The sequence below is a fragment of the Drosophila biarmipes genome, chromosome 3R, assembly GCF_025231255.1.
Source record: "Drosophila biarmipes strain raj3 chromosome 3R, RU_DBia_V1.1, whole genome shotgun sequence".
Classification (NCBI taxonomy): Eukaryota; Metazoa; Arthropoda; class Insecta; order Diptera; family Drosophilidae; genus Drosophila; species Drosophila biarmipes.
This window is the reverse complement of record NC_066616.1, coordinates 3599816-3622543: the sequence shown is the minus strand read 5'-3', so window position 1 is coordinate 3622543 and position 22728 is coordinate 3599816. Positions and strand designations below refer to the sequence as shown.

Here is a 22728-nt window from a genome sequence, read left to right as displayed (position 1 = left end):
CTCAGTCGCTTTTCGTTCGTCGCCGAGCTAGGTTCCCGCGATTCCACCTCTTGTCTGCGGAGTGGCAACGGTTTGTGGCAGTTTGTTTTGAATTCCGTGCGGCGCAGCTGGAGCTTGTAAATTTATTGCTTGCCAAGGAGCTGAGCAGGCCCAAATCGTAGAAATCCCATCGAAAGAGGCCCCGTTCTGCGTCCTGAGTTTGGGTCGGCGGGTGTTTACTAAATGCAATTAATTATCTTTAGCAGCCGAACGACCTCTCGCTAACCATAGAAATCCAAAAAGCTGACTTGTCGCCAGCAAACTACCGTCAAACTACCGTCAGCCCCAGCAAACCGAAGCGAAGCGGCCAGCATGCAGACAGTCATCAAGTAAGTACGGCCACCCGAAGTACTTCGATTCCTGCTTTTCCTGAACATCGATCCCAGTCCGAGCCCAGGTGGCACTGCACGGCGGTTTCACTGGCCGTTCATCCACTCGGCTTGAGCCACACACCCGAGTGGTTTGGGTAAAAAGAAAGCTGCGCATGGTGATTATTGAAAACACGTTTCGTCATCACTGGGATGGCCCACCAAATCGAAGACGCAGAAAGACGTTTTAGGGCCGAAGGCGGCGTCCTAGCTTTTGCCCTCTCTCTTCAATGAAAAGTGTTGGTCCAAGTCGAAAACACATCCATCCAAAATGGTGATATTTCTGATAGAGCGGCAGTGTGGCGTTGTCTGGCAAATCTCTGGCTGCCTCTGCTCGACTTCTCCGGGTGCATCGATGGTTTGCCGAAACGAGTTTCAGGCGGCGGGTTCACTTTCGAGTGGGATCGGTGGGGACCGGGCTCAGTCAACCAAGTCTTTGAAAGCGGCGCATTCGAGCCTGAGAGACCAATTAGCGGCGACGCGCTTCGATTTGCGGTCCTAACAGTGATTTTGGGTTTACTCATCTGCAATGACACTTTCAATGACCGATTGTGCGTGCCCCTGCCAAGTATAGCAGTCGCATGATCAATTCCATTTCGTGGGATGAACCCGAGAAGTACTTCATCGTGTTTGCCACTTTATTAGTGCTGTGGTGTGCCCGTCGTTAGGTGTCTGGGCAGGGACGCGTATCCGGAAATATTTGAGGTGCATGTGTAAGTGCTGGCCGCCACTCCCACAGCCCATTGTTCTTTGGAGATGGAAGCTTATTGTATTATTGTACCCCTAACCACTGTTACGCAATTACCCCAAAAGGTAGTCTATTGTTCTGCCATTGGCGCTGAGCTTGTAAATGCCCGTGTTTTAGAAGCAAACAGAAATATTTGCTGAGATAAGACTTTCTACAAATCCCGAAATCGACTCAACGCTGCTGGCATTGTTTACAAGCTACTTAAAGTGGTTGCTCTCGGCCAAGATCTTCGGAGTATCAAAAGCGCATAAACACACCGATTCGACGTATCAGCTGTGAACATGTTGGCCGATCACGTTTCCACTCATATTTTGAGGGTAAACAAAAACGTATTTCTCGTTCATTATTTTTATTAGATTAAGGTGTAGCCAAACATACAAACTGAGCTATGCGAATTTTCTAGGTCAGCATTGCGTAACCCCGTTGTTGCCCTTTCTCTATTGTTCCACGGCCTGGCCAGTGGCATACGAACATCTTTCGAAGGCACCATAAATAATGTGGCTTCGATTTAGGCAAAACAACAATAAAATGCCTTGTGGCTGCCCATAAAAAGGAGAAATACAAGCGAAGTCACACCTCTGATGGAAATACCTGTCCGGTTTTCTGTTTGACTAGTCACAGTAGCATATGGTTTTGGGGCAGCCTCTTGAATCGGACGAGAACGCAGCGCTTTCGGAGTATGAATAGTGGTTTCCCAGTTGGACTGGGGCTGAAGTTTTTATTGCTGGCCAGCTATTTGCTCAAATTGCATAATTAAATGCACGCAGACCTTAGTGCAACTCCAATTATGGTCAGCACAGTTTCTTGGCCATGCGGTTGCGTTTTCTTGGCTTTTCGTTTTCGCTTTCCATGCACCGCTGAAGGTAACTTCTGCGGCTACAGATTCTCCCGCCCTCCGGCTTCACCTGACCTTTCCCCCTTTTGTTGCCAAGAAAACTCGTAGGTTACGCAAAAGTAAGTCCCGCGAGCACTTCATCGAGCTGTTTCTGCGAGCAAGATCGCCGGAGTTTGGATTTAGGCTCTTCGCTCGAATTCTAAACACGATTGGTAACCACTTTCTCTCTGAAATCTTGTGGAGAAAGCGGGATACCGGCTTATTCTAATTTTCGAGAGTTGAATTCTGATTACGAGCTTATTCTTCTGGGAAAAGTTGGCAAGCAGACCACCTACAGCTTAAATATAGTCAATAAGTGAGTAAACGATGACCAAAAATGATACAATTTTGATACTTTTCATACCACTAATATATTAGGCTCTAAAAAAGAAATATAATTTCCTAAAAAGGCGCTGTTTGTTGGTAGTAGTTGATATGTTCGAGTTCGGATCCCTTGGGGAGAAAGCCTAGTCCCCTGTATATAGGTTTGTGCTGATTATTTCAACCCTCAAAACTTGTTCTTCGGTGCGATCGCACACGTTTTGGAAATAAACTTATCCTGATCTCTTCCGCAATTCCATTCTTGAAGCCAACTCGGAGTCATAATGTCTGACAGTTGTTTGTTAGCTTCAGCCCCAGTGATTTATCGTTCATGTGGGAGTGCCTGGTCTGTTTCGGAGTAACTCTTTGAGCTTCCTCATGAGGAGCACGTGAGTCTTTCAAAACCGGGCCAGGGGCTGCCGCAATTCAGGGAAGAGTTCTGTGTAATTCGGGAAGATTTTGGAGCGTGTAGCTCACGTAATAGTCCGGTATTTTATTCGTATTTCTCCTTTTGCGTCCTCGTTCTTTGGCTTTGATTGCTGTAAGCGGCTTATTACTCATTTGGCACATAATAAAATCAAAATAATTTGCGAACTTGTCAGGCTGATGATTGATCGCCGCAACTGCGGCACTCCAAATTACTTTGAGTTCTTAAGGAAATTGGTCGTAATTGTCCGTTGGCTTCGGGGGTTAACGAAACCTGGAAACGTGACACAAGTCAGGCAGTATTGAGGAGCTCGCTGCTATATACGCAATAGAGTAATATTATTGAGCTGCCGGTACTTATTTCATTGTGTATTTGCATTAAAATGAGTTTAATTTTGTTATTGATAAGTAAATATTTGAGGTCAAGTTGCGAGTTAAAAATTTCGCTGACAGTCGTAGCGCTTAATGCATATTAATAAGTGAACTTGGGCCCATTATTTGTCGATATCAGGTGCCAATACAGTTTTATTTTGTGAAAATTTCCATTTTGTTTGGCATGCAAGGCGCCATGCAGTGGCAATGGTGGCGGCACCCTTGCGCCATCTGGCAACCACGGCCTTGCCAGTGTATACTCGCGGGCAATTGAATCACGCGCCCACCAGTGTAACCCCAGCTCCCCCAGCGTTCCTATTCCTTTCAGCGGGCATCCCTTCCTGCGATTTGTTTGCTTTGGCTGTGGCGCCTAGCGTTTTTCCGCTTTTCCGCCTTTCTTCCTGCCCGCGGCCCCATTAAAGGTAAAAATTAAGTGGCACGGCACTGGGCAAATTGCATTGTCGCGGGCTTCTCCTTCCTGCTGCAAATTGCCCTCTTCCTGCTAATAAGTGGATTTCAAAGGTTCGTCGTCGCAGGCTGCAGCTGTTGCTCCGGGACTGCCGCCTTGGCCAAGATCCATCGCGGTGCCGCAACAAATCCACTTAGGCCAGCCAAGTTCAAGCCCACGAGATAATGCGATTATTGAAATTTATTGGCGCTTTGCCGCTGCAGTGTAATTAATTAGTTTTCTGAAACATGCTAAAGCGACTTAAAAGAGTGACTGTATATGCAGCCCACCCGATTTATTTGTTAACACTGTAAGTGATTTCGTTACTGAAAGCACAGATCATCCCGATCCTAAAGAGTACCTACACTTCGAAACTCTTCCCTATGCAAACAAATTTAGACCTGCGCACTCGATTTTTTCGGTGTTTCCAATTATGATCTTCCCCGTTTGATAATTGTGTCGATCAGACCTGACTTCAGATCTGATTTCAGCAGTGAGGCAGAAGTGTTCTCGGCTGAGATCCACTTACCAAGAGTATCTCAGTTGCAGTCCGTGACCCCTTAACGAGCGCACAAGCTAAAAAGGCGGACAGTGGGGCTCAGCTAAGAGGAATCGCATGGCACAGACTGCTCGAGATTTCGCCGGGCAATTAACAGCGCGCAGCAGCAGTCCGGCAAGTAGCGCTTCAATCTTAGTCGTCATCGCCTCGCCACCGCATCGCTCGCTCAACGGAATTAAAATGTATTAGGTAATTGTGTCTGTGGCACAATTAACACTGGAAAGGCAATTTGTCGTAGCACTTTGTTTGGGCATTACGAAAAACCCAGCGCTGCAAGAGCTACGAGTGCCTACTGCGACCATGAGGAAACCAGTTGCACGTGTCGCCGAGAGGAATCTGCAAGCTGATCGACTTGGCCAGTTCCACCACTGAGGGTATGATGCATCCCATTCCTGGCCCGGACCCCCGGAACCATTACTCATCGGGCAGCAGGGGTATTCCTACTACAAGGGGCTTAATCCATGGAAGGCGGTACTAAGCAGTACCTGACTCGGGCCTTCCAGCCAAAAAAGCACGTAACTAGCCATTAGAAGATAGTAAGCATTTTTACGAGCGAAACAACTAACTACGCATTCCCGAAATGGCTTCACTTTCTACTGGGCAGTTGCAGACCTTTTTTGAAGAGTGTTGGACTCCCGGCGTTGGGTGGGGAAGGAGGTAATGATACTGTGAATAGGTGGCTGTCAATCGAGGCTTGACATCTTAATGAAACAACGGCAGCGGCCGAAACTATCAAAAACATATTAAAAGCCCGGCAATAAGGGCTGAAACGCAAGAGTTGCCAAACGTCACTCACACCGCCCAGGTACGCCGCACACATGTGCGAGTTCACGTGTGCATATTAGGCCAGTGCTCGCCTCTATTTGCTTTTGCGGGGAGGCGGTGACGCATGGGCGCCACGTCAATGGCAGAGCTCGCCGGCTGCACTTGACACATTTATTGGGCAACGCAGTCCGCAGACAAAAGCGGGGCTTCAAACTGGCCGCCCTATTGACACGGCCAGTGCCATCCCCTTGTGCCCTTACGTAATGGTGGTAACACTTGTGCACTCACAGTCGAGAGTGCCATGCCTCGACCCTCGTCCATAGACCCGCGTCCACCGGAATTCGAACTGGGATCTGATCCCACGGACAGGGGTGGCTTCGCGGCGGTCGGGGGTTCTGGGGGTTCTGGCCAGTCCCCGGGACTCCGGATCGTGATCTCCGCCTGCGATAGGCGGGCTCAGGAGGGGCACGATCCGTCCCCAGACTCACTTAATTGGCTAGGACTGTGCCGAGCAGCGATCAGTAGTCGTATCTCATATTTGGCAGCTCGGGGGTTGCGCGGGCTAGCAACGGCTGAAACTTACAAGCTTGCTAATTAGTACGCTGCCTTCATCCAAGTTAAATTCGTGTTTACTCCCACGTCAAAAATAACTGATAGAGCGTCCCTCCCCTAGATCTGTTTTTGTTACCTATTCTGGGATCTGAGAGCTGTAGCTAGTAATGAACGCCATCGGTTTGAAGTTTTAGGTGGATACCTCCCAGTGCCCTAGGGCTGTTCCTCAGATAAAAACGTGTGAGTGATGGGAAAAGGTCGGAAATGCCTGAACTGCCCGATAACTGGTGTGCCAATACATATTTATATTTGGGCAGCCACTCGATTTCCGGCCGTAGAAACTTCTCCCAATGTATTCGATGGCTAGGAAACCCAGAACACTGCACTCCGATTGGGGTCGATGCGAAATGTCGTTCAACTTTGCAAGCTCCGTGTCATTACGCGCAATAAATCGTTGGCTAAATCATTTACGGAACTGGTTTGCCGATTGAGTTTATCTTACGAAATGCCGAGATTCTTGCGAGTTTTTGGCGGTGTGCAATTGATTTAGCGGCCAGCACTCGAAACACTTCAGGTCTAAAAAAAGAACCCTGAATAAATGTGAAGTACCAGTAATGCTCACGAAAGTAAGCGATGTTTGAAGACGGGTCATATCCGCTGAACAAATAAACGTGATTCTCCCAGAATCCCTACGGCACGGATATTAATCATGACCTGTCTAGTCATTAAAATATTTCGGTGCTTGCGGTTTGTCATTAGCATTAGGGAAAATGTTCAGCTAAATTAAACCGGGTGATCGATTTGAGGCTGGTGACTCGACCGAATTTGCCGGGATGAACACTTTACTAAGGCCTCCGTGGGCGAGGCCTGATCCGCTGTGGAATCCGCGGATCTGCTCACCAGAGGGACCTTCCCCTGAACACGAGAGTAGGCCGCAGCCGGCGCGTGACCTAATCGCCTGTTAAACGCGTCTTCGCCCTGGTCCGGCGTAATAACTTCCTGGTGCTATTGCTACTGCTTTCCACCATTACTGAAGCGTGCAAAAACTCATCGCCAATCGTGGATCTGCGTTCGATTCGCCGCTTGTGTGGATCTCGCTGAGCTACACCTAAACCCTGACCACGGAAGTGGGTGGGCATCAAACAGCGTTCTGCCCGACGTTGGCGTGTGCGCCAAACTCTCCCAAATAGCAGCAAGCACAAGCACCCAAGTGTCGTAACGAGTTCGACGGCCAAAGTGACTTTTAAAATTCAACCAGTTGAGCAGCGGAGTAACAACAATAATTACGGCTATAAATTGCCAAATCAACTGCCCCGGGCAGGGGGGAAATCGGAAGTTGGCCAGCAATTACGTACAGCGTGCAGCAGGTTTAAGGTCTGGGCAGTCCACCGGAACAAGAGGAGTATCTTTTTTAGTGTGAGCAGTTGAATCGCGAAATGACTGTGCGCACGTTTGATTTCTAGGCACAACATTTCAATTATTGTTAGACAAAATTATGTAATGGAGAGAACTTCGAGTCAAAAGCAGTGGGAAGGTTTAGGTAACTGGAAACTGTCTTCTCTTACTTGAACCAAAAATAAATGCTAGACTTCTAGCATTGTTAGTAGGAGAAATAAGGTTAAGAGTTCCCCAGTGGAATAGAGACTCTCCATCTTTGCAACTGAGCCCTGCAACGTCGTGTGGATACAAATGCGCAGTGAAGCGGAAACTGCTGAGACCCTGAACAGAGTAGAAGCGTTTTTATTCTCCAATCCGTATCGCTGTGCATTCCCGACTAACCGACATATTCTTGCATCCTGCAGGCACCCCAACTGGTGGCGCTGTCGCACCAAGTTGGAGCGAGGGCTGCTGGTGGTCAGCGTCATCCTCTTCATAGCCGCCGCCGTCGGATTCGGACTGTGGAGCTATGCCTGGGTGGCCAAGCCGCCTCCCGAGAACCCGCAGGCCACTGCCCTGCACGGCGACAGCACCACGATCAACAAGGTGCCCATGAGCACTGCCGCGAAGGGCAAGGCGGCCGACGCGGGCGACGTGTGCCTCACCCAGGAGTGCATCCACACGGCGTCCACCGTGCTGCGCAAGATGCGGCCCGAGGTGGAGCCGTGCGACAACTTCTACGAGTTCGCCTGCGGCACCTACCTCGAGGAAGAGAACATCCCCGACGACAAGGTCTCGATCAGCACCTTCTCGGTGATCTCCGACAAGCTGCAAGAGCAGCTCAAGGACATCATCACCGCGGAGCGACCCGAGTCGGAGCCGAAGCACTTCCGACTACCCAACCTGCTCTACAAGGCCTGCATGAACAAGAGTGAGTGACGCAGTTAGTGGTACTCCCAGATATGGTCGACTACCAGATCCTCTTCAGTAGCAGAGATCAGATCAGACCTATAATCAAGAGCTGTTCAGATAAATCATTAAGTTGCAGCTCATAAGAAAGCTGATTTACGCAGCTGCCTCTGTTGAGTCCACTCGGTAATCGACTTTATCCCAATCCAGCTCTTATCGAGGCCCTTGGCGCTGAACCTATAACTAGAGTGGCTGAGAAGCTGGGAGGCTGGCCACTGATCAGGGGAGATTCCTGGAACGCGGACGACAGCTGGACGTGGCAGGAGCAGGTCAAGAAGTTCCGCTCCGCCGGGTTCAGCATGGACTACATCATCGACTTCTCGATCGGGGTGGATCTGCAGAACAGCACCAAACGTCTTATAGATGTGAGTACTTTTGGCTTCCCGTTACCCTATGTGCGAGTCCTGTACAACGTATACTTCCTCGAATTTCAGCTGGACCAGTCTTCTCTGGCCCTCAGCCGCGAGTACTTGGTGAAGGGCTTCAACGAGACCCTGGTGACGGCCTACTACGACTACATGGTGGACATTTCCGTGCTCTTCGGAGCCAACAAGGACCTGGCCAAGACGGAGCTGCTTAAGTCGCTGGAGTTCGAGATTGCGCTGGCCAATGTGGGTAGCTGACCGGACGATTACCATGTTTAATCCGCAGTCCTCTTCCACAGATCTCCTGGCCCAACGAGAAGCGACGCAACTCCTCGGAACTGTACAACCTGAGGACGCCCGCGCAGCTGCAGGCCGCCTATCCCTACGTGCAGTGGGTGGACTACATGAACGCCCTGCTGCCCGAGGGACTGAGTGTGGCCGAGGACGAGATGATCAACCTGTCGGTGCCCAGCTTCTTCGAGGACCTCGGCAAGCTGCTGGCCAAGACGCCGAAGCGCGTCATCGCCAACTACATGTTCTGGCGCATCCACGGCTTCTCGGTGGGATTCCTGACCGAGGAGTTCCGCAAGCGGCAGCTGCAGTACGCCACCGCCCTCTCTGGCCGCCAGGAGCAGGAGGCCCGCTGGAAGGAGTGCGTCGACATTGCCACTGGCAGGTTAGTGGGGTCACCATTGCCCCTTCCCAGGGTCAAGGTCATCAGGGGTTGCCTGTTTTAGTATTTCGTGTCACGTATCTCTGCCCTGTTTCTGTATCTTCTTTTGATTTCTTTGTGATTTGCAGCATGGATGAGGTGTCCGAAGAAGATTTTGATAGGTACTTATTTAGAGAAATGCATTATTCGTTGTCCTGCAAAAAGAGCAAACAACACAACCCACAAAAACACCCACATCATGCACAGTCGCAAGACACCCTAAACGAAACACTCGCATGCAAAAACAGATTAACCATATCATTTTAATCAATTTAAAACTGCTTATGTGCCCATGGCACTCAAATAGTTTGATAAGATCTCATACACCTAGAACAATTTACAAGATGTGTTCGCCATTTTGCACAGCTTATTCCGCACTACTTAAGGTACCCCTAGGTTTAACTATTCCGTCATTGAGGTAAATATTTAAGATACATAAGATTAAGCTTTTACAAGCAAGGTTTCCGACCGCTTTAACCGAACGCTCTTCCGCCGCAGATGAGTGGGTATGTTATCATTGGCTTCTTGACCATTTAGTATGCGTTATTTTTTTTAATTAGTATTATCTAATGGTCGGGGAAGTCGACTTGCTTTAGCGATTCAGTCACATTTAAAAAAAAAACAGCTATTCAATAAGGGAAAACATTTCAAGGCTAAGTGGATGATATTTTCCTAGAGGCCATTATCATTTCCGTAAGTGGTGGACATTGGTAATCATCATGCGCCCTGATCGAGCCCCCAACTCTGATTTAGAGCGCACTGTGCTCGCAAACTCGATCCGATCAGATCAGACCCAATCTTCTGTCCTAATTCGCATGTCCATTTTGTGTTTCACTTTCACGCCAACTCTCCAACCCACCATTTCAATATCTGCACACCTCAACCTCAACAACCGACATCACATTGAATCGAACGCCACCACGCGCCATCTAATCAATCGGTTATCAACTCGCATCCCAGCCTCGGCATATCCGTGGGATCGCTCTACGTCCGCAAGCACTTCGACAAGGACTCGAAGGCGAACGCCCTGGAGATGGTTAACGACATCCGCAGCGTGTTCAACGACATTTTGGACGAGGTTAACTGGATGGACGCCAAGACGAAGAAGGAGGCCAAGGAGAAGCTGCACAGCATGGCGACGCACATCGGCTACCCGGACGAGATGCTGGACAACGAGAAGCTGGCCTCCTACTACGCCAAGCTGGACATCGACCCCGACAAGTACTTCGAGTCCTTCCTGGGCATGAACATCTTCGGCACGGACTACTCCTTCAACAAGCTGCGCCTGCCAGTCAACAAGACGGACTGGGTGCGCCACGCCCGCCCGGCGATCGTGAACGCCTTCTACTCCTCCCTGGAAAACAGTATTCGTAAGTCCGAATCAATAATCGGGTCTCTCCCAATTTTCATATTTGTAGGAAAATATTATTTTCTTTATTGCTCTAACGGGGGACCTTTGGAAATCCCCAAAATAGATTCAATGTTCACTTAGGCGTGAAATTGAAATCCAATTTTGGTTTGTGAACACCTGTTGTTGGCGTTTTAACAAGGCTCCATACTAAATTGCATTCCCTGCTGCATCCGTCCTTGCTAGTTTCATCTCTACCTATAGACATACAACGATTGGTAGCCAAGGGTTCTCTGGAAACCTACCGCAAACTTGGTAAAATTCTTTTTTTCGCCCTTTTCAACGGTCATCCAATAAAGGTGGAACAAGTATTGTCGGGAACTTCGTGTCTGTGCTTATGACTTCTCTTAGAAATAACTCCGTTGAAAAAGTCGTAAAAAAATGTGAAATCCGTGACAACCCGGTCTCCAGAAATGGCAGATCAAAAATTGCCAAGATACCAGATCATAAGCATTCATCGAGCTCATTTCGTTGCTGCTACACTGTGTGTTAATGAACATTCAGGCTTCTGGCAATGCCTACCCGTACCTATTGTAAATGGGGTATTGTTTGTTTGCCTTTCAGAATTCCCGGCCGGCATCCTGCAGGGACACTTCTTTAACGCCCAGCGGCCCAAGTACATGAACTTCGGCGCCATCGGATACGTAATTGGCCACGAGATTACCCACGGCTTCGACGATCAGGGTCGCCAGTTCGATGTGAAGGGCAATCTGCGGGACTGGTGGCAGCCGGACACCCAGAAGGCCTATCTGGCCAAGGCGAAGTGCATCATCGAGCAGTACGGCAACTACACCGAGAGGGCCACCGGCCTGAACGTAAGGTTTCCTTCCCGGTGGAGCAGACCGATTCTAAGTTTCCTCTTCGACAGCTGAATGGCATCAACACCCAGGGCGAGAATATCGCCGACAACGGTGGCGTCAAGGAGTCGTACATCGCCTACCGGAGATGGGTTGAGAAGCACGGACCGGAGCCAAAGCTTCCCGGCTTGGACTACACCCCGGAGCAGATGTTCTGGGTGGCCGCCGGCCAGACCTGGTGTGCTAAATACCGCAAAGGTATGAAAAGTGTGCCAATAAAAGTTGTCTATAGTTAGTCAAATGAATTAGGACCCTAGTTAAGGGAAGATCTATTTTGCATTCTTTTGAAGGCGCTTTTCTAGTTCATGCCACATTTTAATTTACTTACACTCCCATTAGAATCTCTCAAGATGCGCATTACCACCGGCGTGCACTCGCCATCCGAGTTCCGCGTCCTTGGATCGCTCAGCAACATGAAAGACTTCGCCAAGGACTTCCAGTGTCCGGAGGGTTCTCCCATGAACCCGGTTCAGAAGTGCGAAGTGTGGTAGGAGCAGTTCCGGCGTTAGTTGCGTGGTATCGCGTCCAGGCGGACGCGATAGGTAACCGGAATAAAAGGCATGGAATGCCTGCGATATAGCCCAATTCTAGAAGGGCTTATCTCAAGTAGAAATACAATTACAATACCAAGCGTATTTATGCCGTGTGCATTATGTAAAAATCGTATTTAATAAAAAATTGTTTATATGTAAAGAATTAAAACTTTTTAATTTCTTCTGATATATTTACTTTGCCAACTTGAATTGTGAAACGTTGATCGACTTTTATACGTAAAAGAGTTTTGGTATAAAATTATTTAATTCATATAATTGATTCTGACACTTTGTGTTCCCACAATTTATTAAAATATTTTTGATGTACTTTTTAGAGTAAACAAGTAAATTGACCACATGGATCGCCCTTTTTAGCAACTGATGGAGCATTTGATTTTAAATTTGTTATCTCAGCCAAAATTTTAATACTAACATAAAAACTCGCGCCTATTCGATATACTAACTGAGGCACGTATTTCCACACTCGATATTTTACGCTACCGATATGCCTTCGTTCGATGTGCTAAAAACTATCGCCCGACACCCACACCATCGATAGGCCCTTCTTGCATCCCTAAAACATTCGCGCAGCGTGGCTGAGTAGAAATTTTCGCGGAAATTTCCCTTGTAGATCTTCGCCAGCAGGAATAACAATGTCGGCCCTCAACCTGACCGTACGCGTGCACCCAGTGGTGCTTTTCCAGGTGGTGGACGCCTTCGAGCGGAGGAACGCGGACTCGCACCGCGTCATCGGCACGCTGCTCGGCTCCGTTGACAAGGGGGTGGTGGAGGTGACCAACTGCTTCTGCGTCCCGCACAAGGAGCACGACGACCAGGTGGAGGCGGAACTGAGCTACGCCCTAGACATGTACGACCTCAACCGCAAGGTTAACTCCAACGAGAGCGTGGTGGGCTGGTGGGCCACAGGCAACGACGTGACCAACCACAGCTCTGTCATCCACGAGTACTATGCCCGCGAGTGCAACAACCCAGTGCATCTCACAGTGGACACTTCGCTCCAAGGTGGACGCATGGGCCTTCGCGCCTACGTCTGCATTCAGCTGGGCGTACCTGGTGGCAAGAGCGGCTGCATGTTTACCCCCATTCCCGTCGAGCTGACCAGCTACGAGCCGGAGACCTTCGGGCTCAAGCTGCTGCAAAAGACCGTTGGCGTGTCGCCCGCCCATCGGCCCAAGACGGTGCCGCCCATGCTGGACCTTGCCCAGATCTCGGAGGCTTCCACGAAGCTGCAGTCCTTGCTGGACCTGATCCTTAAGTACGTCGACGATGTGATCGCCCACAAGGTGACCCCGGACAACGCCGTCGGGCGGCAGTTGCTCGACCTAATCCACTCCGTGCCGCACATGACCCACGAGCAGTTTACTCAGATGTTCAACGCTAACGTGCGCAACCTCCTGCTGGTCATCACGCTCTCCCAGCTTATCAAAACCCAGCTGCAGCTCAACGAGAAGCTCACCTTCCTGCCCACCGCCTAATATAGTGGTTGATGGTGAAGTGGGGATATCTACTAACGTGAAAATTGTAAATGCAGATTGTATTGGATTGTGTTTTATATGAACGGATCTGGGTAATAAAGTGCTGGGCCTGTCAGACAAATCAAACCGCATTTGTATCGATTATATGTTCAGTTTTTTGTGCTGTAGAAAAACGGTGGGAAATTGGAATTCTTGAATAGTCATCAGAAAAATTCTATCCTAAGGACTAACATTTAAAATTGTTTTCTTTATATTTCAAGTATGTTTGCATTTTTTTATTGATTGTTTTTCTATTAACAAAAGCGTTTTAAAGCAAAACTGTACAGAATACATAATAGCATTGACAAACTACTCAGTTATTTTTAATTTAGGGCTGTCTTATAACGTTTTTTAGGTTAACAAGCGGAAGAAAAACCAACTTTAAGTGATTTTTATTTCCTTATATATTTTTTTTGATCAGATTCACTAGACGAGTTAATCCGTTTCAACGCAAACTAGTCTCTCAGTTTAAAGCTATCGGGCTGAAACATTTCCAAAAGTCTTATGTCTATTCCAGGTAGTATATAAGTCGAAAGCAGCGTAGCTCCCATGGGAACTATCGGGGAAAACTTATATCTTCGGTGTTTTTCAACATTTAAATGATTTTGAATTTCCAATTTAATTTTATCAAAATCGGGCGACTATATCATATAGCTGTAATAGGAACGATCGGAAAATTGCTGGGAAAATAATATGAAACAAATTATAGCTTTGGTGTTTTTTGACATATCGTCACTGTGGACGGCAGTCCACGCAGTGGCGAAGAGCAACAGGATGGTGTTCGAAGGCGACTACTACTCTAGAGTAATCGTCCGACTGTTTCGAGTTATACATCAATCGAAACGTATTGCAAAAACTGAAAGAATTGAACCAAGACTTAAAGAAAATCAATTGGTTTGTGAAAAAAGTGGTGAAAGTGGAAAAGTTAAAAATTGGAAAGTGTTATCTGTTGGGGCCGGTGGTGATACTTACCTCCCGCTATTAACATATTGTATTCTCTCTTAAAATACCCGAAAGACACCTAACCTGTCAAAATCGGATGCTCCGTTCAACAGCAATACGCAAAACAAGATTTTTAGGGTCCTCTCAAATGGAACATTGTATTTTATTTGCCAGTTGTCCCCAAACGTTATTTTAAAGTCCTGAAAATTCTGCACGATGTGAAACAGCTCAATATAAGAAACATTAATTCTACCACTTTTGAAAAAAAAGCTAGCTAGTTTGGCAAGAAAACAGCTTGTATACCCGTAATTTGTGAAGTACTGAGTCTAGTTGTTAGTTATTTTTTATTTATATTTTTTTGACCTTTTTTCTTGTAAAAATACCCGTGTCAAAGTTATTAATCAACAAAAATGGCCACATCTACCCGTTCAGAGAATCTTACACAGCATTGATATTTTTGGTGCATATCCAAACTCTATTTGAAGGTTCTAGGTTTAAAGATGATGTTAAGCAGTTTAAAAGGAGGAACTTTGATTCTACTAGTCTGGGAAAAACCATAAGGTTTTTGTTCCAATATTTTTAAAACTTTCTTTTTATTTCTCAAAAAGGGCTTTAACGATTTCGGACTAAGACTTAAAGTGTATGTATACTCGTTGACATTCCCACACGTTTTAGATGCAAGTATTTTTTGTATGAAGTCACGTTTAAAATTTTAATTCAACATGTATTAGTTCAGCTAGGACGTATAACACTAGGAGGACGTATTATTAACACAAAAACTTCTGATATTAAACAAAAACACCTCTACACGAGATATAACGCTAGTGACGATCGGACCTACAGCATACAAAAGTTCTGATATAAACTTTTGTTACACTCGGCACGCTGCTATTAGTATGCTTGTGTTTAGCTGTACAACTTTTATACAGCTTGCCGAATGTAAAAAATTAAGAAAATGTGTTTATTTAGTAGAAGTTAATATCAGAACTTTTTTTTTGCTGTAGGTGCGATCGTCACTAGCTTTTTACCTCGTTCATAAGTGTTTTTGTTTGGTTTTATAATATCGGGAATATCATGTTTTATATTTTTAATAATTTCGAGTTAAATCTAACATATAGCAGTCAAAGATACGGTCAGAGAAAGATTGAAATATTTTGTTATTTGAAATATTTGTTGTTAATATCACTGAACCTAACAACAATCCTTAAAAATTTGACATGGTGTTACTAACGGTTATTATTTCTTATGACTGCAAGGGTATACAAACTTTGGCTTGCCAAATTTAACTTCCTTTCTTGTTGGCTACTAAAATGGGTTATTAGGAAGTTGAAATAAAAAATTAAGGCAAACGTAAAAGCTTTGCAAGATTTGGGAGTAAGTAAAAACCTTAAAACCGCATTTTGCAAGTTAGCATGGCGCGATACACTGCGACTGCGAAATATTTTTAGTTATTTACCAAAAAGGATAGAAAGCTTAAAATGTTTGCGACTATTGAATGCGTTTGTTACATTTTTGAAGTAATCCTGGAAATTTAACAGCGCTAGCTAATGCTATAAGGGGAATTACGAACACTTTTAGATCTTTTTGTTTCGGATCAATAGCACTGTTGGTGGACTTATTTAGGGATAAGGGAATTGTGGGTGTAAGAATCCCCATTGGCTTAAAATCTTACTAAAAACATTTTGTTGGTAAGTATGCTATTAAATAATTCTTCTGAAAGACCCCTGACGTGACCGTGTTTCTTACCTGGCTTTTACTCTGCGAGTAACGGAATAAATAGTCTTTTATGGCATATTTGTATTTATTGTCGTTGTGCCCATAAAGTATGCTCTAGAAAATAGATTTAAAGTGCAAATTATGAATTTTAAATAGCGAATGAGGGCTGTCTATAAGTAAGCTGTGAAAGAAGATTGTCAATTTTCGGGATGAATCCTTTGTTTAATTTCATTGCTTTTTTGGTTGGCCAGCATGCAGCATTTTAAATATGTACCAAAAGGATAAAGAAAGATTCCCAGTTTCATAACGATATAACCCTATAAGGTTATGTTACCCTTTGAGTGCAAACAGCCGTGTTTATATCTTTGAAATACTTTATTTTAAAACTAAGAGAAATTCAAATGGATTCTTTGATGTATTTTTACAGAAAATATATTCATATACCAATCAAGTTTAAAAGTTATTATAAAAATCAAGAAGTTTATAGAATATACATACATGTTTTTGATTCGTATGCTTAATTACAATAAATAAGAATAACGACAATTAGATATTAAATCATTCACGTTATATGCACATCTTATGTAGTTTAATAATGTACTTATGTTAGTGTGTTGCGTGTGAATGGGTACTGTATAAAGTTTTAGGTACATCGGATACGTCGTTAGGTATTTTATGTGGGCTGAGGCGTGTGGTATAGATAGAACACAGAAACGTAAGATTTATCTGCAACCGAAAACTCGGACTCGAAAATAGAAAACAATGGTTTGGTTCAAAATAATGTACAATCGTTATATGTCTGGTAGATATATATATATGTAGGCAATATACAATTTTAAAATTTTAACAACGTTCAAAGAACTTTCCTCCTTTCGATTTATAATTTTGTCTAATAATCTTCAACACTTAGATCGCACTTTTTAAATTTTACTTCGACTTGGCGTAAAACTCAGAGAGCTTAGTTTTTCAAACACATTTATGTATGTATGTATGTATAACGTCGGATTTCTAAACATATAGATTATATATAAAAAGTTAAAATCTGAGTCAAAAAGCAATGCAGACTTAAAAAATTGCATACTTTCGTAGAAGCGTTTAACTCTAATCTGAAACGTTTTGCATTTGACTTTGTTCTCAACATGGATATATGTATGCATTTTATATGCGAATTACGTCTGTAGTAAGTGTCTATATATTACTAGTACAACAACAACAATCAATGTTGCTAAAGCAACAAGAACAACAACAATCCCCGCTTCCATCTTGGATGTGACTTCCGCTCACGTGGCAAGGACTCAGCTAGACGCAGCTGAACTTGATGCCGTCGTCGCTGGAGTAGCAGTTCTGGCAATGCAGCTTGTGGTTCCGCACCCTGACATCGGTTCCATTAAGGCCATCTCCCAGCTGGACATGGCAGACGCAGCACTTGAAGCAGTTGATGTGGTAGAAGAGCAGCAGCGACTCGATAATCATGGCAGCGCCGCGACCTGTTGAAAATTTGTGAGATTGAGATAAGTGAAAGGAACTTTAGTCGCGCTACGACAAGAAACCGTGGGACGGATTTCAGTTTCACAAACATTACAATCCAGTCCCAAGATTTGCTCTTTACAAAAACCATCTCCGTGAAATACCTTAAATATTCAAATTTCGCTTAGATATGATTAAAGTAGATAGTCAAGTCTTTGAAATTACACCCAAACAATGTATTTGAGCGCTTTGTGCACTTGTCGACAATTGTCGTGTGTGCAGCCCAGATCTGTTTCAGACATGAAAGTGAAATGCAGAAACTCATTGGTTAAGGGAAACAGTGTCAACGGGAAGGGGAAAGCATTTGATGATCGCCGAACTCAGCCATGACACTAGTGAGCCAGAGTGTGTGTTATTCTTGTGATGCTCGTTGTGACAACAAGCCTAAAGATGCTGCCAAAAGTGAACGGTGATGTGGAGGGGAACAGGACATAGAAGAATAACGCAACACTCACAACCAACGTAGTAGCAAAGTTTACCTAATTCGTCGCCGCAATGGGAGCACTTCTTCTTGCCGCTGACGCTGAGCACCTTCTCCTGGCTGCTGTTGTTGTTGCTGCCGTTCGTGGTGTTGGACTTCTGCTGTTGCTGCTGGTAGACATTGGTGTTGCCGTTGACATGGCTGTAGTTGCCGTTGCCATCGAATCTGTTGGTGGGTTAGGAGTTAGTATGTAACGAAGTCGTACGACATGCGGCCGTGGCGACTCACCGCTTTCGATCCCCGATGCCCTTGCTCTGGACCCTTTCCGTCAGCGTTTGGATGATGGAGTCGGGCAACGGCTTGCCCTTTGACTTACTGGCCGGCATCGAGCGCCGATTGAGTTGCTCAATGCGTCGCTGCTCCGCCTCCTGGAGCAGCCAGTGGTTGTTGTTGTAGAGGGCTCCGCCGTAGTCCGGCATGGACTTGCGCTTCTGCTGCTGGGCAGACAGCCAAGCCGGGTCGTTGGCCAGGTGGCTGTCGTAACTCTTCCGCTGCTGCACCTGCACCCACCCGTCCGTGTACTTGGGTTTGGGGGTGGCACTCAAGGCGAGCAAAGTGTTCCGGGACATATTGCTCAGGTTCTGGGCCGACTGGTGGTGGTAGACGGCCGCTGCCGACGCTTGAACGGGATATCCTTGACCAGAGAGCCGAGGCGGCATCGGTGCCCCAGCAATCTTCACCAGAGATCCGCCGTACGCAACAGGCGGCTGACGCTGCCTCGAGCTAACTGCATAGTCCGGTTCCAGGCCATGGCCGTTGGCGTTCAGCTGCATCGCCCTCAACGGCTTCGTCGGCGGCGTCGGCGGCAACATCAGGCGGTTGGAGAACTCGTTCAGATCCGACATGGACTTGCGGTAGTCCGTATCCATCTGGTGATATGCGTACAGTGCCGCTTGCTGCTGTTGCTGCGGCACATTGGCGTAGATCTGCTGCGGATGTGGTGGAAGTACTGGTGCCTGGTGGTGCTGCGGCGGTTGGAAGGCACTGAGCATTCCGTTGCCGATGCCCAGGCCGTGGTGCAGATCCTGCAGAGAGCGCCGGTTGTTCGACATTAGCATCTTCGCTCCATGCTGTAGTTCCCGGCGGGCTAGATTCTCACGAAGCAGAAGATTCTCGCGCTGACGCTTTAGTTCCTCCTGCTGTGGAAAGAAATTCGTAAAATTTTTTAGCATGCATATATTTTTAAGACCTTTTTCCTTAATTTATAAAAATAATAAGTTATTTGAAAACATTTAGGTTAAAGGCTTTAATTAGATCTGTTCCTGGATTATATTAAATAAAGATGTTAATTAAAAAAAAAAAAAAAAAAAATAAGTTATTATTATTATTAAGTTATTATTAATATATTTATCATTGAGCTTCGAAGAACTTGGAAACAAATACTATTTCTGAAAAGCCTTTTAAAGCAAATGGTTAACGATTAGATTAAATATCTAGAAGATAGTATCCAGCGCGAAACAGGTCCAAACCTATTAGCTTCATCGGACAGTATTTGTTTTTAAAAGTTTTGGAAATATCTTTATTCCCTTGCAGATGGCGTAATGATTTCAGTCAGAAGTTTGCAACGCAGTGAAGGAGACGTTTCCGACTCCATAAAGTATAGATATTCTTGATCAGCGTCACTAGACGAGTCGATCTAGCCATGTCCGTTTCTACGCAAACTAGTCACGTTTTTAAAGTCGGAACCAGTCGGATAGGACAACTCTATCTTATAGCTCCCATAGGAAATATCGGGGAAAACATTTTTAAAAAATTATATATTTGGTGTTTTTTAACATATAACCTCCTTTGCTTAGGAATAAACTTTAATTAAAATCGGACGACTATATAATATAGTATATTGGGAAATTAGTCGGAAAACAGGAAAAAACTATATATTTGGTGTTTAGGTTATAAGCTTGGACATTTTTTAATTAGTTCTGAATTTCGAATTAAATTTTATCAAAATCGGACGACTATATCAAATAGCTGTCATAGGAACGATCGGAAAATTGGTGGGAAAATAATATGAAACAAATTATAGCTTTGGGGCTTTTTGACATATTATTTGGGAATATAATTTTTTTATATTTTTAAGAATTTCGAATTCTATTTAATAAAAATCGGAATACTCTAACATAAAGATGTGAAAAAAAATGAAATTTTTCTTTAATATCGCTGAAAACATCAACAATCCTTAAAAATTTCACATGGTGTTACTAAAGTTGATTATTTCTTATAACAGCAAGTTCGGTTTGCCGAAGTTAACTTCCTTCCTTGTATTAAAGTGTTTTTGATATCTTCAAGCTTTTGAGAAAATGCGGTGCTGTGTTGCGCAGTCTTTGTTGGGCTCAACTTGACGACTAACTTACCGAGAAGTGGAGCAGCTCCCGCTCCACCCGTAAAACCTCGCCCTGCTCCCGGATTTTGTCCTCGATGGACTGCATTTTGGCGTTGGCCGTCGCAGTGGCTTCGCTCAGGGATTGGGTGGCCGCCGCTGCCGCCGTCGCCGACTCTGTCCAGGACTCGGCCGAGTTGCCCTTTACTGTCTGGAGAAGAGGTGTCTGGGCAGCCAGGAGGCCCTCGTTCTGGTAGATGACCTCGCCGAGCTGTGCGCTCGACGGGGGCGGCGGCAGTGGCGGGGGCGTGGCATCAGACTGCGTGTCATTCTCCTCGGAGGAGTTTGTGTAGTGTTCACTGCTCTGACGAGAATGGTTCTCGGAAACTCCCGAGTCTCGGCTTTCACCTTGGGAAGGAAGAAGTAGAGCTTCTTAATCTTTGTAGAAAAAGTCTATATTTACAAGGGTTCTAATGCTAGTTCGATATTGCGAAAAAACTAAAAGTCAACCACACACATGTCTCTTTAGCCTCACTGATTTTCTTTACTTCCTCAAAGAGTTTCCACTAGTGAGGATTAAGGAAAAAGTGCACCTTAAGTTCAAACATAAATAAATGATATTTTTAGTGACCTTTATTGTACAAATTGAATGATTTAAAGTATACTCGAAGTGATGGTTGGCGATATTTAACTCAACTCACTGGAGAGTGAACCTCGGACCCCTTGACATTTTCGCATTTAGATAGGTTGTCATCTTTATCTCACCAGCCAAGGAAAAGCGTGTGACCTGAGCGTCAAAAGATATATAACTAGCACATCTGAGAGTCTGTAGTTAGGAGTTATTTTCCTCCAGGGTAGTGATATTACTCAAAGCTTTTTGCTTAAAGTTCCGAGGTGTGCGAAAGCTAGGAGTATTGATTTCTAGTATAAGCCGGTGGAACGGGGATCTATAAAATGTACTTTTCCAATAACTTAATCTGATTGAATACAAAACCCATGTGTTCTCAGGTACAGGTAGGTGGTGCGATTCCAAATCCAAGCTGGGTACATGAATGTATAACGAACCGATTCAGCTAAGCTCCACACCCAAATGGGGAAGCATCTCAGCCAGAGCTGCGACAGCTTCGTGGGCCACGCACACTAAACGGATTATTTATACTTAACCTCGCGTGTAGGTGGGGCCACCTCTTGCCCTCTGGCCCAGTCAGCACCCTCTCTGCCAGCTTGTGCTTTGCTCATTGCTACTGTCTTTCGTTTTTATGGCCCGTTGGCTTCGGTATCGGTTTTCTTTTTACCCACCCATCGGTACTATTGTAGGTTCTGTATCGACTAACCTGTGTCGGAACTGTCGCAGAGTCCCGCCTTGATGTACAGCTGCTTCTCCAGACGCCTCTCCTCCTGCAGGAGTTGCGCCATGTCCGGCGGCGGGGCCACGGTGAGCTCCAGGTAGGTCTCCATGTCGTCCAGGTCCCCGTCTGTTTCGATGCCCAGGAAGCTGGAGCGTTTGTTGCGCAACTCCTTTTTGATGCGCTTGGTCGAGTTCATCCGCTTAATGGGCGGCGACGGCTGGGCAGGCTCCAGTTGTCCCTGAAGGTGCCGGCGAGTGCCGTTTGATATGGTCTCGTAGGTGTTGTCCGATGACCATGTGTCGGTGTTGTGCCCGAGGCTGCTGCCCAGTCCATCCAGCTCGTCATCGTGGCCCTCGTCCACCGGAATCGGCGGCGGGCTCTCGGTGGGCGGTGGTGGAGGCTTCTCCTTGGGTGGCTCCATCAATCCCAAAGGCGTTCCCCCTGCGCCCGGACTGATCTCCAGGCCGGAGTAAAAGATGTCGATGTTTTCGTAGACAGGCACGGGTCTTAAATGCTTCGGGGCGTCGTAGTAGGGCTCCGTGGCCTTCGGCACTTGGTAGTAGGGCTCCACATCTCCAGAAGTTGCTGGTGGCACGAGGGTTGTTGCTGCGATTGCTGCTGATGTTGCTGCTGTGCTGTTCTCCTTTTGATTGCTACTGCTGTTGTTTTGCTTAGGGCTTTGATTATTCTCGTTATTGTTGCTGGGTTGCTTATTTGGAATGCTTCTCCTGTGACTTCTCCGCGTCGCTTGGGTCTGTGTGGTTATCGTCATCGTTGCTATCTGTTCATTATCTACTTCGTGCATAGATATAGTCGAGCTGACATTTTCATAGATGGGCTCTCGTTCCCCCTGCTTCTGCTCATCGGTTTTATTTGGCATTTCCCCACCCTCGGTGTGTGATTCCCCCTGCTCATTGGTCTCCTGCTTCTGCTCCCCCTCGTTTGGCTGATCCCCCAACTGCTCCTCCTGCTGCTCCTCCGCCGGCTGCTCCTGCCGCTCCTTCTGCTCCTTCTGCTCCTCCTCCTGTGAATGTTGTGCCTTGTCCATTTGCTCGGGTGTCGCCTCGCGATCGATGGCTTGCAGTGCCAGTTCAAGAGCTTCGTTGATCTGTGGGGCGGGATGAGGTGGGCGTGGCATGGCGAGCGAGCGAGAAAGCGTCAAAAGCGT

At 46.1% G+C, this 22728-nt stretch overlaps 3 protein-coding genes across 13 annotated transcripts in view; 2 read left to right on the top strand and 1 right to left on the bottom strand.

Moving 5' to 3' along the window:
* On the top strand, window positions 1-11862 carry LOC108032922 (neprilysin-2). Of its 2 annotated transcripts, XM_050888652.1 has the most exons (10): window positions 1-368; window positions 7275-7780; window positions 7969-8183; window positions 8253-8429; window positions 8483-8859; window positions 8985-9017; window positions 9856-10265; window positions 10868-11118; window positions 11172-11358; window positions 11500-11862. In XM_050888652.1, exons 1-10 carry the CDS (start codon window positions 352-354, stop codon window positions 11649-11651), a joined length of 2325 nt encoding a protein of 774 aa, XP_050744609.1. In that variant the 5' UTR covers window positions 1-351; the 3' UTR covers window positions 11652-11862. The 2 variants fall into 2 exon arrangements, with proteins under 2 accessions (XP_050744609.1, XP_016962478.1); XM_017106989.3 differs by lacking the exon at window positions 8985-9017.
* Window positions 11863-12238: 376 nt separating this feature from the next.
* Window positions 12239-13315, top strand: LOC108032941 (eukaryotic translation initiation factor 3 subunit F-1). Its single transcript, XM_017107015.3, has one exon. It carries the CDS (start codon window positions 12347-12349, stop codon window positions 13187-13189), a length of 843 nt encoding a protein of 280 aa, XP_016962504.1. The 5' UTR covers window positions 12239-12346; the 3' UTR covers window positions 13190-13315.
* A 2927-nt stretch (window positions 13316-16242) lies between these two features.
* Window positions 16243-22728, bottom strand: part of LOC108032903 (uncharacterized protein CG43427) — a 55957-nt gene continuing 49471 nt past the window's right edge. For 7 of the 10 annotated variants that reach the window (XM_017106953.3, XM_017106948.3, XM_017106949.3 and 4 more), the window contains 5 exons: window positions 21546-22668; window positions 20246-20619; window positions 18123-19033; window positions 17893-18059; window positions 16243-17373 (listed from right to left, as the gene is read on the bottom strand). In XM_017106953.3, coding sequence (XP_016962442.1) covers window positions 17186-17373; window positions 17893-18059; window positions 18123-19033; window positions 20246-20619; window positions 21546-22668 — 2763 coding nt within the window. In that variant the 3' untranslated portion in view covers window positions 16243-17185. Of the gene's footprint in view, window positions 17374-17517; window positions 17643-17868; window positions 18060-18122; window positions 19034-20245; window positions 20620-21545; window positions 22669-22728 lie in introns of those variants that run through there. The other 3 variants (XR_001768648.3, XR_001768649.3, XM_017106956.3) reach the window with 3 other exon arrangements.

Coding starts and splice junctions, on each gene's coding strand:
- LOC108032941 (XM_017107015.3), top strand. CDS start 12,347: ATGTCGGCCCTCAACCTGACCGTACGCGTGCACCCAGTGGTGCTTTTC.
- LOC108032922 (XM_050888652.1), top strand. Junction 10,266..10,867: donor CTCCCTGGAAAACAGTATTC/GTAAGTCCGAAT, acceptor TTTGCCTTTCAG/AATTCCCGGCCGGCATCCTG. Junction 11,119..11,171: donor AGAGGGCCACCGGCCTGAAC/GTAAGGTTTCCT, acceptor CCTCTTCGACAG/CTGAATGGCATCAACACCCA.